Source organism: Dipodomys spectabilis, unplaced genomic scaffold, assembly GCF_019054845.1.
Source record: "Dipodomys spectabilis isolate Male_0828 unplaced genomic scaffold, ASM1905484v1 ptg000067l, whole genome shotgun sequence".
In the NCBI taxonomy this organism is placed as follows: Eukaryota; Metazoa; Chordata; class Mammalia; order Rodentia; family Heteromyidae; genus Dipodomys; species Dipodomys spectabilis.
In genome coordinates, this window is record NW_024870744.1 from 2,663,462 (window position 1) to 2,677,714 (window position 14,253).

The 14,253-nt window shown below is 45.8% G+C and overlaps 1 protein-coding gene across 4 annotated transcripts in view; it reads left to right on the forward strand.

Annotated features, from left to right (window-relative positions):
* Positions 1-14,253, forward strand: part of Sptan1 (spectrin alpha, non-erythrocytic 1) — a 76,761-nt gene that overhangs the window by 25,983 nt on the left and 36,525 nt on the right. For all 4 annotated transcript variants that reach the window (XM_042680982.1, XM_042680983.1, XM_042680984.1 and 1 more), the window contains exons 6-18: positions 2,544-2,677; positions 2,831-2,975; positions 3,053-3,207; positions 5,927-6,062; positions 7,771-7,872; positions 8,751-8,888; positions 10,025-10,135; positions 11,166-11,243; positions 11,375-11,530; positions 11,959-12,163; positions 12,800-12,981; positions 13,232-13,475; positions 13,711-13,833. In XM_042680982.1, coding sequence (XP_042536916.1) covers positions 2,544-2,677; positions 2,831-2,975; positions 3,053-3,207; positions 5,927-6,062; positions 7,771-7,872; positions 8,751-8,888; positions 10,025-10,135; positions 11,166-11,243; positions 11,375-11,530; positions 11,959-12,163; positions 12,800-12,981; positions 13,232-13,475; positions 13,711-13,833 — 1,909 coding nt within the window. The remainder of the gene's footprint in view (positions 1-2,543; positions 2,678-2,830; positions 2,976-3,052; positions 3,208-5,926; positions 6,063-7,770; positions 7,873-8,750; positions 8,889-10,024; positions 10,136-11,165; positions 11,244-11,374; positions 11,531-11,958; positions 12,164-12,799; positions 12,982-13,231; positions 13,476-13,710; positions 13,834-14,253) is intronic.

The following is a 14,253-nucleotide window of genomic DNA, read 5'->3' on the forward strand; positions in this document are numbered from 1 at the left end:
GAGGAATTGAACCCAGGGCCTCATGCATGCAAGGCAAGCACTCTACCACTGGGCCACCTTCCCAGTCCCGAGATTTTATTTTATTTATTTATTTTGTCAGTCCTATCCTGGGGCCTAAACTCAGGGTCTGGCCATTGTCCCTGAGCTTCTTTTTGCTTAAGGCTAGAATTCTAACACTTGAACTACAGCTCCACTTCTGGCTTTTTTTGTTTTTATGTACTGAGGAATCGACCCCAGGGTTTCGTGCAGGCTAGGTAAGCACTCTACCACTAAGCCACATTCCTAGCCTTTAGGGAGATTATTATTTGAGGGACACAGGTATTAAACTTAGAGATATGCTTCAGTGCTGATTCTTGTTTCCTTTTCTAGTTATGGTTAAAAGAAGGTGGTTAGCATTCCTCAAAAATAGCTTTTTAGGACTGGGAACGTGGCTCAGTGGTAGAGTGCTCGCCCCTCATGCATGAGGCCCTGGGTTCGATTCCTCAGTACTACATAAACAGAAAAAGCCAGAAGTAGGCACTGCGGCTCAAGTGGTAGAGTGCTAGCCTTGAGCTAAAGAGCTGAGGGACAGTGCCCAGGCCCAGAGTTCAAGCCCCAAGACCTATATAAAAATTAAAAAAAAAAGCTATTTAGCTGGGTGTCAGTGGCTCATGCCTTGAATCCTAGCTATTCATAAGGCTGGACCATGGTTTTAAGCCATCCTGGGTACAAAAGTTCCCATGAGACTCTTTATCTCCAGTTAATCACTCAAAAACTGGAAGTGTTATTATGGCTCAAAGGAGTAGAGTACTAGCCTATAACACCCAGACCCTGAGTTCAAACTCCATGATTGACAAGGAAAAAAAAAAAAGTTACATTGAGCAGAGACATTATTCCTTGCCAAAGCCTGAGCCATCCTCAAGTTGTGTTGAAGAAGAATGGTTAGGCCAAGTCCCTGATCTGACAAGTGGATCCAAAACAACTGATTAGGGCTGGGAATGTGGCTTAGTAGTAGAGTGCTTGCCTAGCATACATGAAATCCTGGGTTCAATTCCTCAGGACTACATAAACAGAAAAGGCCGGAAGTAGCACTGTGGCTCCAGTGGTAGAGTGCTAGCCTTGAGCAAAAGAAACGTAAGGATAATGCCCAGGCCCTGCGTTCAAGCCCTAGGACTGGCAAAAACAACAACAACTGATTACTTTGTTTGTTTGTTTTTTTTTCCTGCAGATTGTGGGGGTAAACCAGGCATTGAAACAGGGCCTTGTGTACATGCTAGGCAAGCCCTCTACATACCAGAGTCCTTTTGTTGTTGTATTTTCTGAGATAGTCTTGGTAAATTTTGTCCAGGTTGACCTCAAACACTTTTTTTTTTGGTTGGTCATGGGGCTTGAACTCTGGGCCTGAGCACTGTCCCTCAGCTCTTCAGCTCAAGGATAGTGCTCTACCACTTGAGCCACAACTCCACTTTTGGTTTTCTGGTGTTTTATTGGAGATAAGGGTTTCATAGCCTTTCCTACCCAGGCTGACTTTGAACTGCAGTCCTCAGATCTCAACTCTCCGAGTAGCTAGGAGTACAGGCATGAGCCACCTGTGCCAGTTCAAACACTTAAACCTTCTGTCTCTGCCTCCCAATTATGTTCTCCTTAAAACAAAGAAATAGCCAGGCACTGGTGGCTCATTCCTATAATCCTAGCTACTCAGGAGGTTGAGATCTGAAGAGATCTGAGGTTCAAAGCCAGCCCAGGCAGGAAAATCTGTGAGTTTTTTTTTTAATTTTTATTCATTTTTTATTGTGAAAATACTGTACAGAGGGGTTATAATTACATGGGCAAGATAATGAGTACATTTCTTATCAAGCATTGTAGCCTCCTTTGTTTCCCCTTCCCATCCCTTCCCAGCCTCCCCCCACCCCCCATCTGTGAGATTCTTTTTTTTTTTTTTGGGTCCGGTCGTGGGGCCTGAACTCTGGGCCTGGGCGCTGTCCCTCAGCTCTTCAGCTCAAGGCTAGCGCTCTACCACTTGAGCCACAGCGCCACTTCTGGCTTTTTTCTTTTTGCTTATGTAGTGCTGAGGAATCGAACCCAGGGCCTCGGGCAAGCGTTCTACCACTGTGCCACCTTCCCAGCCCCGAGATTCTTATCTCTAATTAACCACCAGAACATTGGAAGTGGCTCTGTGGCTCAAGTGGTAGAATGCTAGCCTTGAGCTGAAGAGCTGAGGGTCAGAGCCCAGGCCCAGGGTTTAAGCCCTATGACCGACAAAAGAAAAGGAAAGAAAATGTGTTTGGTTGGTAGGGTACTTTTTTTTTTTTTTTTTCTTGTAAAGATGTGGTACAGAGAGGTTACAGTTAAATTAGTAATGAGTACATTTTTTTATGGCAGGGCACTTTTAAAAAGATATTTCCCATCTGAAGCCATCTGAATAAATACTTGGGCCTTGAAAATTCTATGGTCAGCAGTGCTTAATCATTTCCAAGATACGTGGAATAACAGATTTTTGAGCACTAGAGTTACTGGAGGAACGAGAGTGGACAGGCAAATTTCTTCCATTCTGCCTTCTTTAGGAACAGCACCCTGAGGAGGAGTTGATCAAGACCAAGCAGGGTGAGGTGAATGCAGCCTGGCAGCGACTGAAGGGTCTAGCTCTGCAGAGGCAGGGGAAGCTCTTTGGGGCTGCTGAGGTTCAGCGCTTTAACAGGTACCAACCAGCTCCAACTGGACTAGGGGAACAGGCACTGGCTGGGAAGGGTTTGGTAAAGTCCCTGGTCACTAGATCTTGACTGTGATAGTCTCGGTACTCCTGGACAGTCAGCATCACAGGTTGACTGGCACCTCTATTCCCACTCTACAGGGATGTGGACGAGACCATCAGTTGGATTAAGGAAAAGGAGCAGTTAATGGCCTCTGACGATTTTGGCCGAGACCTGGCAAGTGTTCAGGCTCTGCTGCGGAAACATGAAGGTCTGGAAAGAGATCTTGCTGCTCTAGAGGACAAGGTGGGTTTGAAAAACAGCTGTTTCCATAAATTAGTTGGAAGGGTTAGAAGAGCAGTGCTGACATCATGCATTTCCAGGTCAAAGCACTGTGTGCCGAGGCTGACCGCCTGCAGCAGTCCCACCCTCTGAGCGCCACCCAGATCCAAGTGAAGCGAGAGGAGCTCATTACCAACTGGGAGCAGATCCGCACTTTGGCTGCAGAGAGACATGCACGCCTCAATGACTCCTACAGGTGGAAAAAACACTTCTGCATTTAATCAGTTCTATGCACTCAGCCAGGTGTCACTAAGAGGATGCAGACCACTTGTTCTCACCTGTGTTCTTATATCTGGAGACAGCTGTATGGGGTGCAGGACAGTATAGTATTTATAATTTCAAAAAAATCTTCCATTCCCTATCACTACATTAGTACTGGTAGAAATGAAAGTATCTGGGGCTGGGAAGGTGGCTCAGTGGTAGAGCGCTTGCCTTGCATGCCTGAGGCCCTGGGTTCGATTCCTCAGCACCACATAAGCAAAAAAAAAAAAAAAAAAGCCGGAAGTGGCGCTGTGGCTCAAGTGGTAGAGCGCTAGCCTTGAGCTGAAGAGCTGAGGGACAGCGCCCAGGCCCAGAGTTCAGGCCCCACGACCGGACCCAAAAAAAAAAAAAAAAAAGAAAGTATCCCCTTAGCTATCCAATCATTTCATGGAATATCCTATTAAAATTGAGTAAATCAGCCAGGCACTGGTGGAAAGGATTCAGAGAAAAGGGAGCTTAAACTAATAAGGTGAGCAGGGTACCAGATGGTTCACAACTGGAATCCTAGCTACTTAGGAGGCTGAGATGTGAGGATTGCAGTTTGAAGCCAGCTCAGGCAGAAAGGTCTGTGAGACTCTTATCTCCAATAAACTAATCAGAAAAAGCCACAACTGGCCCTGTGGCTCAAGTAGTAGAGTGCTAGCCTTGAGCAAAAAGAGGCCCAGGGACAGTGCCTAAGCCCTGACTGGGGGGAAAAATTTGAGTAAATAAAGAATTGGAGGGCTGGTAAGATGGCTCAGTGGTAGAGTGCTTGCCTTACATGCATGAGGCCCTGGGTTCAATTCTTTAGTACCATATACACAGAAAAAAAACAGAAGTGGCACTATGGCTCAAGTGGTAGAACGCTAGCCTTGAACTGAATTGCTGAGGGACAGCACCCAGGCCCAGAGATCAGGCCCCATGACTGACGAAAAAAAAAAAAAATTTGGAAAGAAAAAATGCTTCTAACTGACCTGGAATTGACCCTGGGAATACCAATAAAGTTATAAATGAAAATGACAGCAGGCTGCTGAGATCTAAGGATCTCAGTTCAAGGCCAGCCCAGGCAGGAAAGTCTATGACAAGACTCTTATCTCCAATTAACCACTGAAAAAAGCTGGAAGTGGTGCTGTGGCTCAAGTGGTACAGTGCTAGTCTTGAGCACAAAAAGCTCAGGGACAGTGCTCAGGCCTAGAACTCAAGCCCCCACGACCAGCACCCCATATGGCATTAAGCCTGGCATAGTGGAACACTGCCATCTTAGCAGAAGACGCTGGGTGTAGTGGCACATACCTGTCAGCTATGGAAGAAGCATATAATAGGAGGATTGTGGTTCAGGCTTTGACTCAGGCAAGTCAAGACCCTATCTCCAAAAGGTCAAAAAAGGCTACAAGAGTGACTCAGTAACATAGCAGACCTCCTTAGCAAGCAGTGTGTACCACCAGAAAAATTTTAAGAATTAAGGCATTCCAGGGGCTGGGAAGGTGGCTCAGTGGTAGAGCGCTTGCCTTGCATGCCTCAGGCCGTGGGTTCGATTCCTCAGCACCACATAAGCAAAAAGAAAAAAGCCGGAAGTGGTGCTGTGGCTCAAGTGGTAGAGCGCTAGCCTTGAGCTGAAGAGCTGAGGGACAGCGCCCAGGCCCAGAGTTCAGGCCCCACGACCGGACCCAAAAAAAAAAAAAAAAAAAAAATTAAGGCATTCCAGTGACACAGAACCTGAGGGTTTTTTTTTTGTTGTTGTTATTGTTTGTTTTTTGTCAGTTGTGGGGCTTGGGTGCTAACCCTGTGCTCTTCAGCTCAAGGCGAGTGCTCTACCGCTTCAACCAAAGCACCATTTCCAGTTTTCTAGTGGTTAATTGGAGATGAGTCTCACAGACTTTTCTGCCCGGGCTGGCTTTGAACCGTGATCTTCAGATCTCAGCTTCCTGAGTAGCGAAGGTTACAAGCTTGAGCCACTGGCGCCCAGCTCTGAAGTTTTTTCTTTGTTGTTGTTGTTGTTTTTGGGTCCGGTCATGGGTGAACTTTACCACTAAGCCACTTATCCAGCCCCCATTTTTGGCTTTTTGGTAATTAATTAAAGATAAGAGTCTCATGGACTATCCTCTTGGGCTTGCTGGAATTTCTGAGCCACAATCCTCAGAAATTAGCCTCTTCTGAGCTAGGATTACAGGTGTGAGCCACCAATGCCCATTTTAGAACCTGAGTTTGTTTTTTTTGTTTGTTTGTTTGTTTTTAGGGTTTTTTTGAGGGTCAGTTGTGGGGCTTGAACTCTGGGCTTGGGCACTATCCCTGTGCTCTTCAGCTCAAGGTGAGCGCTCTTTACCACTTGAGCCACAGCACTACTTCCGGTTTTCTATGGTTTAGTGGAGATAAGAGTATCATGGACTGTCCTGTCCCATCTGGCTTTGAAGTATGATCCTCAGATCTCAGCCTCCTGAGTAGCTACGATTACAGGTGTGAGCCACCAGCACCTGGCTTAGAACCTGAGCTTGAAAGGATTGATTACAGCATTCTCATGCTTCCCTAAGTTCATAGAATTTTCTGTTGCTCAAGACTAGAGTTGGTATGGTTTATTAGTTTTTTGGTAACAGAGTTCAGAGCTTTTGGGAATGGTATCTTCCCTTCTAGAACCACCACAGAAAACCTCTAGTAATAATACCATTGGTTTTCTCAAGGCTTCAGCGCTTCCTTGCTGACTTCCGAGACCTTACCAGCTGGGTGACTGAGATGAAGGCTCTCATCAATGCAGATGAGCTGGCCAATGATGTGGCTGGGGCTGAAGCCCTGCTGGATCGGCACCAGGAGCACAAGGTAATAAAATCCCATCTTCCCAAAGATGGCCCATGATGCATCAGTGCCTCTCTGTCCAAAAAGTCCATAGTCATAACTGTGACCATTAGCCACAGGGGCTTTTATCCTAAGCTTATAGTTTCCTTCGCTGTTGGAGACCTGTTCTACCTGCTTCTAGTTGGGGGACTGGTGATCCATGAAAGCAGTGGTAAGCTCTAGCCAGGTAGCAGTACTACCATTTTGCATATCCTGTTCAAAAAAATGTATAAATAACACTGGGTCAATGGCTCATACCTACAATCCTAGCTACTCAGGAGATTGAAATCTGAGGATTGTGGTTCCAAGCCAACCTGGGCAAAAGTCTGTGAGACTCGTATCTCCAATTTACTACCAAAAAAGCCAGAGTAGCCAGGTATTGGTGGTTCACGCCTGTAATCCTAGCTACTCAGAGGCTGAGATCTGAGGATCACAGTTCAAAGCCAGCCCAGGTAGGAAAGTCCATGAGACTCTCATATCTAATAAACCATCAAAAAACCACAAGTGGTGGGGCTAGGAAGGTGGCTTAGTGGTAAGAGTGTTTGCCTTGCACTCATGAGGCCCTGGGTTCGATTCCTCAGCACCACATAAACAGAAAAAGCCAGAAGTGGCGCTGTGGCTCAAGTGGTAGAGCACTAGCCTTGACCTGAAGAGCTGAGGGACAGTGCTCAGGCCCAGAGTTCAGGCCCCATGACCTGCAAAAAACACAAAAAAACCCCACAACTGGTGCTGTGGCTTAAGTGGTAGAATACTAGCCTTGAGCTGAAGAACTGAGGAACAGCACCCAGGCCCAGAGTTTAAGTCCCAGGACCAACACAAACAAAACAACAACAAAAAAGCCAGTGTAGAGCTACCAGAGCCAGAATAGCATACCAGCCTTGAGAAAAAAAGTTTGAGAGATAGCTCCCAGGCCCTGAGTTCAAACCCCAGTACTAGCACGCATGCGCGCGCGCGCGCACGCACGCACGCACGCACACACACACACACACGCACACACACACACACACACACACAGCCTAAATACTGAATTTTCATAAGTTGTTAAAAGTAAATCTAAATTTCCCCAAGTATGTTTATGGAGTGATAAGTTATATAAGATTTTCAAAGACTTTACCTTTAAGCAAGGGAATTGTTATTCGGAGCACAAAATATAAGGTACTTAGGAATAATTCTGTTTGTATAAAAAGCTAGGAAAGTTTGTTGGAAGATACTAAAATTAAAAGTGAATAAGTAGAGTGGCTTACCTTTGCCTTCTGCATCTGTGGAATATGAAGATGAAGAAACTCCCCAGGACATATAAAGTGCAGTAGCAGCCAGAAGTCCAGTAAGGGTGTGTGTGGGTGTATGGTGTATGGTGTGTGGTGTATGTGTGATGTATGTGGTAGTAGTGTGGGTATGTGTATAAAATCAGATCAACAAGTCTCCATTTGGCACAAGGGAGACATAGACCAGTGGAATGGTCCTATGAATATGTGTCTACTAAAGATTGACTGAGGTGGCTAGCAAAGCCAGTGGGACAAGTGGTGTGTTTTCACATGTACTAGCTCAGACTAACTTTTAGGAATAATTTTGGATGGATACCATCTGTTCCTCATTGTAAGATGTGACGGTCTGACTCATAAGGAATATTTGAAATTCAACACCTTTTCTTTTAGAAGCTGCAGGAAATAAACTGTGCCTCTTCCCCTTCCAGGGTGAGATTGACGCTCATGAAGATAGCTTTAAGTCTGCTGATGAGTCTGGACAGGCACTGCTGGCAGCTGGTCATTACGCCTCAGATGAAGTGAGAGAGAAGGTAAGGGAGAGGAAAAGGAACTTCCAAAGAAGCTGGGCCCCAAGAGCTCTTCTTTGTCCTCTTTGTCCCAGGCATGGCATCCACCACCATTAGGTGCGAGAACACTTAACTTGAGATTCTGCCTTGAAAGGGCAGCTTTTGCCCTCAGAGATTTAGAAAGAAGATACGTGCAAGGTGTGCCAGTTAGCCAGAGAGACACAGTTCACTTTATCTGGGGCGTGTGTAACACATCTCCTACTTTAAGGAGACTTTGCATAGTGCAAGTCCTGTTTTAGGGCTAAGCCAGTTCTTTTTCTGGAGCAAGAAGGAATTCCATTTTTATAAGTTAAGTCTAACGCATTCATGAATGCATCCAACTGGTTTTACAGAGTACCATGCAGCTGATGTATCTTACTTGATAGTCTCTACTCCCCCTCACTTCGTAATAGAGTCCTTTTTCTTTATCAATTTACTTCAATTAATATTAGATATCAGTCTACTTAGATAAATAGTGGTATTATGGCAATAAATTAATTCTAGGTTAATTAGTAGGGCCATCCTTCTTGAATTTGCAAGCTAATCAGGGTATGTAGCCAGGTGCCAGTGGCTCACACCTATAATCTTAGCTACTTAGAATGCTAAGATCTGAGGATCATGATTCAAAGCCAGTTGGGGCAGAAAGTCCAAGAGACTCTCATCTCCATTTAATCACTAAAAAGCCAGAAGTAGGGCTGTGGTTCAAGTGGTAGAGCACTTGCCTTGGCCAAAAAATCAACAAAGTTCACATAATACTCCCCTGTTGGAAATCAGAAAATGGCCTGAAGGTTAGCAGTAGGACCAGACTCCCCAGGGAAGCTCCTACTAAGACATGTTGTTAACCATGCCTCCCAACCCCCAAGCTGACCATCCTCTCAGAAGAGCGGGCTGCCCTGCTGGAGCTGTGGGAGCTGCGCCGGCAGCAGTATGAGCAGTGCATGGACCTGCAGCTCTTCTACCGTGATACTGAGCAGGTGGACAACTGGATGAGCAAACAGGAGGTAAAGCTGGTATCCTGCTGACCTGGAGGTGGGGAGGGAGGAACCGGGCCTCTTCTCCTCCACTTTTCAGTAGCTTGCTTACTTTGTTTTAGGAAGTCAAAGCCAATTCAGCTCTGAATCAAGCAAAGGAGGGGGAAATTGAGCAGACTTCTGCCATCCCTTCCTACCTCCATCACTGCTAAGATGAAAAGCCCCCAGATTATCACATTCGTGGGGGTCAACATTTTTTTTTGTAAAATTAATTTTTTTTTTGCAGATGACATGATCTTGTATTTATTTTTTTAAACATTTGTAAATTGATTTTTAAAATAGAATTTATGGGCCTGGTGCTGGTGGCTCAAACCTTGTAATCCTAGCTACTCAGGAGGCTGAGATCTGAGGATCACGGTTCAAAGCCAGCCCCAGCAGGAAAGTCCGTGAGACTCTTATCTCCAGTAAACTACTAGAAAACCGGAAGTGGCGATGTGGCTCAAGTGGTAGAACACTTGCCTTGAGCTGAAGAGCGTAGGGACAGAGCCCAAGCCCAGAGTTCAAGCTTCACGACCCACAATAACAAAAAAATAGAATTCATCAGCCAGGTGCCAGTGGCTCACACCTGTAATCCTAGCTACTCAGGGGCTGAGATCTGAGGATCACAGGTCAAAGCCAGCCTGGGCAATAAAGTCTGTGAGACTCTTACCTCCAATAAGCCATCAAAAAAACCCAGTGGTGCTGTGGCTCAAGTGGTAGAGGGCTATCCTTGAGCTAAAGAGGTGAGGGACAGCACCCAGGCCCAGAGTTCAAGCCACATGACTGACAAAAAAAAAAAAAAGTTCCAAGCCAGGCTCTTATTTCCAATTAACCACCAGAAAACTGGAAGTGGAGCTCAAAATGATAGTGCTAGTCTTGAGCAAAAAAGCTTAGCAACAGCACCCAGACCCCAGGAGTGACCAAAAAAGTTCCAGTAAAATATTGAACAGGAATTTTCCAGAATATCTAGATTAACTTTAACTAAATCACAAAGAGCTTTAGACTTTTCCAAAAAGATCTCAGAAGTTCAAAACTATAGACTGTATTTTGATCCACATATCCTTTGCTTTTAAGTAATAGAAGATCAAAGAGCGGTATGATTTCTCCTACTTTGTTTCCTTTCATAGGCATTCCTGCTGAATGAAGACTTGGGCGATTCCTTGGACAGTGTGGAAGCACTTCTCAAGAAACACGAAGACTTTGAGAAGTCCCTCAGTGCCCAGGAGGAGAAGATCACGGTAAGAGCTTCCTAGTCATCTGATTCTTAGAGTAATCAGGAGTGCCTGTTTCCAAACAGATAAAAGGAAGGATCTTGGTGCCCAGAGTTAAGGCCCCACAGCTGATGTAAAAAAAAAACAAAACAAGAATCAGAAGGTGATAGCCCATGCTTGGCATTTATCAGGAGCTTGTGTTGCAGCTTATGTTCCTAGGTTTCAGTGGAACTAACACAATATTATTTTGTTCAACAAAACCTCAAGAAGCATGAAGAAGCCGGGTGCCAGTGGCTTACACCTGTAATCCCAGCTACTCAGGAGCCTGAGATCTGAGGATCACAGTTCAAAGCCAGCCTGGGCAGGAAAGTCTGTGAGACTCTTTTTTTTTTGGTCGGTTGTGGGGTCTGAACTCTGGGCCTGGGCACTGTCCCTCAGCTCTTCAGCTCAAGGCTAGCACTCTACCACTTGAGCCACAGCACCACTTCCAGCTTTTTTCTTTTTGCTTATGTGGTGCTGAGGAATCGAACCCAGGGCCTCATGCATGCAAGGCAAGCGCTCTACCACTGAGCCACCTTCCCAGCCCAGTCTGTGAGACTCTTATCGCCAATAAACCACTAGAAAACTGGAAGTGGTACTGCAGCTCAGAGCACAGGGAGAGTGCCCAAGCCCAGAGTTCAAACCCCACAACTGACCAAAAAAAAAAAAAGGCATGAGGATTTTGAGAAGTCCCTTAGTGCTTACACGTTACAGGGAACTGTTACTTCCTCCTGTAGTGTGCTGATGGTGCTGATCTTGACCATGTTGTGACTTCAGATACAGTTCCTTTTCTGTTGTTTGGGTTTTTTTTTTTTTTTTTTTTAACTGTATTTTTTTGTCTTTTCTTTTTTGGTACTGGGGATCGAACCCAGGACGTTGCACTTGCTAGGCAAGCGCTTTGCCACTGAGCTACATCCCAGCCCTAGATACAGTTCCTTTTCCTTCAGGCAACAGTTCCTTTTCTCCAGAGGCCAGGCTGGGAATAGTACTCAGTCATAACTCTCATCTTCTCTCCTAGGCACTGGATGAATTTGCAACTAAGCTAATCCAGAACAACCACTATGCAATGGAAGATGTGGCCACCCGCCGAGATGCTGTAAGTTCCCCAGATTCTTTCTGCTCCTTGATTGCTGTCCACCAGTGTCCCTTCCTGCAGGTTTTGTCTTTTGAATTGAATACCTCTTGGAAATAAAGAAGTAGAGATTCACAGCAATTCTGTCTTTGCAGCTGCTGAGCCGCCGCAATGCCCTTCATGAGCGAGCCATGCACCGCAGGGCTCAGCTGGCAGATTCCTTCCATCTCCAGCAGTTTTTCCGTGATTCTGATGAGCTCAAGAGTTGGGTCAACGAGAAGATGAAAACTGCCACTGATGAAGCTTATAAAGTAATATACTGTTAACATTGCTATGTGGTACTCTAGTAATACACTAAACACAGCTCTGTGTTTCAGTTGTAGTGGATTCCACAAACCACAGTGACCTAACCCCATATAAAGTTTCATATGGCTGGGCGCCGGTGGCTCACGCCTGTAATCCTAGCTACTGAGGAGGCTGAGATCTGAGGATCACGGTTCAAAGCCAGCCCAGGCAGAAAAGTCCATGAGACTCTTATCTCCAATTAACCACCAGAAAACTGGAAGTGGCGCTGTGGCTCAAGCGGCAGAGTGCTCACCTTGAGCTGAAGAGCACAGGGATAGTGCCCAGGCCCAGAGTTCAAGCCCCACGACCAACAGGAAAAAAAAAAAAAAGTTTCATATGAAGATGATGGGAGGTAATGTAAAATTCTTAGGTGTCTTCTCTCTTTGATTGGCAGGACCCATCCAACCTGCAGGGAAAAGTACAAAAGCATCAGGCTTTTGAAGCTGAGCTCTCAGCAAACCAAAGCCGAATTGATGCCTTGGAGAAAGCTGGGCAGAAGCTGATAGATGTCAACCACTATGCCAAGGATGAAGTAGCAACTCGTATGAATGAAGTCATCAGTCTGTGGAAGAAGCTGCTGGAGGCCACAGAACTGAAAGGTAGGAGGAAATGGGTGCTGATAGGAATGTTTGGAGAATTAAATACACCCGGGTAAGTGTTCGTGGAACATACACCACCCAGGGATGGTGGTCTTACCACTTTGAGGAAATGAATTGGGCCTCATCTAAAGTGAAAATCAAAATTCAGCCATGAGCCAAGGGCATTAGTAACTCCCAAATACAGGTGGAACTGCTTCCAGACAGCTTCCAGTTTGGCTTCTAGATGGTGGTGTGGAGGCTGTACATTAAGTTTTCTTTGCCTTTGTGGTAAAAGTGAAGCAGTAACTACAATTCTTACCCATCGTCCTTCATCAGGAGAGTGTGGCTCATGTGCTGTATTGGTGAAAGAATCACATTAATGAATAGAAATTAAATTTTCCAGCTGGGCGCTGGTGGCTCACGCCTGTAATCCTAGCCGAGATCTGAGGATCACAGTTCAAAGTCAGCCCAGGCAGGAAAAGTCTGTGAGATTCTTATCTCCAATAAACTACTCAGAAAATTGGTAGTGTCTGGGTGGCTCAATTGGTAGAGCACTAGCCTTGAGCTGAAAAGCTGAGGGACAGTGCCCAGGCCCAGAGTTCAAGCCCCAGGAAAGACCAATAAATAAATAAATAAATAAAATTTCCCTCCTAACAGGAATAAAGCTTCGTGAAGCTAACCAGCAACAGCAATTTAATCGCAATGTTGAGGACATTGAATTGTGGTTGTATGAAGTAGAAGGTCACTTGGCTTCAGATGATTATGGCAAAGACCTTACCAATGTCCAGAACCTCCAGAAGAAGCATGCCCTGCTGGAGGCCGATGTGGCTGCTCACCAGGTAGAGTTTGAATTGGGGTCCTGGGGTCTGTGTTTTGGCAAGTGAATGCAGATGACAAGGCAGGAGAAAATATGTGACTGTCTTAGAGAACTCTGTTTGCTTTTGCTTATATTAACTTGTCTTCCCTCAGCTTTCTGGGAGCTGAGTGTGATAGAATTCCACCCCAAGCAGTAGGCAGAAGTGAGTAGAGCAGAGTTGCTAACTAAGCCTTGGTTCAGGCTCTCAAGGCTTTGTTCTTTCCTGTTCCCAGGATCGAATTGATGGCATCACCATTCAGGCCCGCCAGTTCCAAGATGCTGGCCATTTTGATGCTGAAAACATCAAGAAGAAGCAGGAGGCACTTGTGGCTCGCTATGAGGCTCTTAAAGAACCCATGGTTGCTCGGAAACAGAAGCTGGCAGATTCTCTGCGTTTACAGCAGCTCTTCCGGGATGTGGAAGATGAAGAGACATGGATTCGAGAGAAGGAGCCCATTGCCGCATCTACCAACAGAGGTCAGTCTGCTTCCACAAGTCAGGAAAAAGGGCATGAAAAAAAGGGCTGACAAAGGGCATGGCACTTAGCATAAAGGGGAGAGAGTGAGGTCAGGTTTCTTGCTGGAACCCTTATGGGAGTTGACTGTGTGTGTCAGTTCAGTGCTGACTTCTCTGGAGCCCTTATGGGAGTTGACTGTGTGTTCAGTTCAGTGCTGCCTTCTCTGGATGATGAGGGAGTGGTTTCTGCTTTCAGGCAAGGATTTGATTGGAGTCCAGAATCTGCTAAAGAAACATCAAGCTTTACAAGCAGAAATTGCTGGACATGAACCCCGCATCAAAGCAGTGACACAGAAAGGAAATGCCATGGTGGAGGAAGGTAAGTGAGTGGGGCTTGACTTTGCTCATCTTCTCTCCCCTCCATTGCTTATTGAGCACAGCAGACTGGGCTGTGGGCAGGTCCCATTCCCAACCCATCCTAATTAATTGTATAACTGTGACTAGGCAGTACCTTACTGAGACTTCCTGTTTCACCTACAAAAGGCAGCACCTCTCCTGGTGTGTTTGTGAGGGTTACAGAGCTGAGACAGTGCCTGCACCTGGAAGACTCAGAACAGAGAACCATGGAACTGCTGTTACTTATGACTTCCTGATTAGAGTGACACTACACCAGCATAGGAAGCCTGCTTCTACACAGTGGATAGAGCCACAGTTGGAAGAAACGAGAGGAGGAAATCCATTAAAGGGCTGGATCAGAGCAGCAGCTCATTAGAAATGGAGTTGGGACAGAGCATGGCAC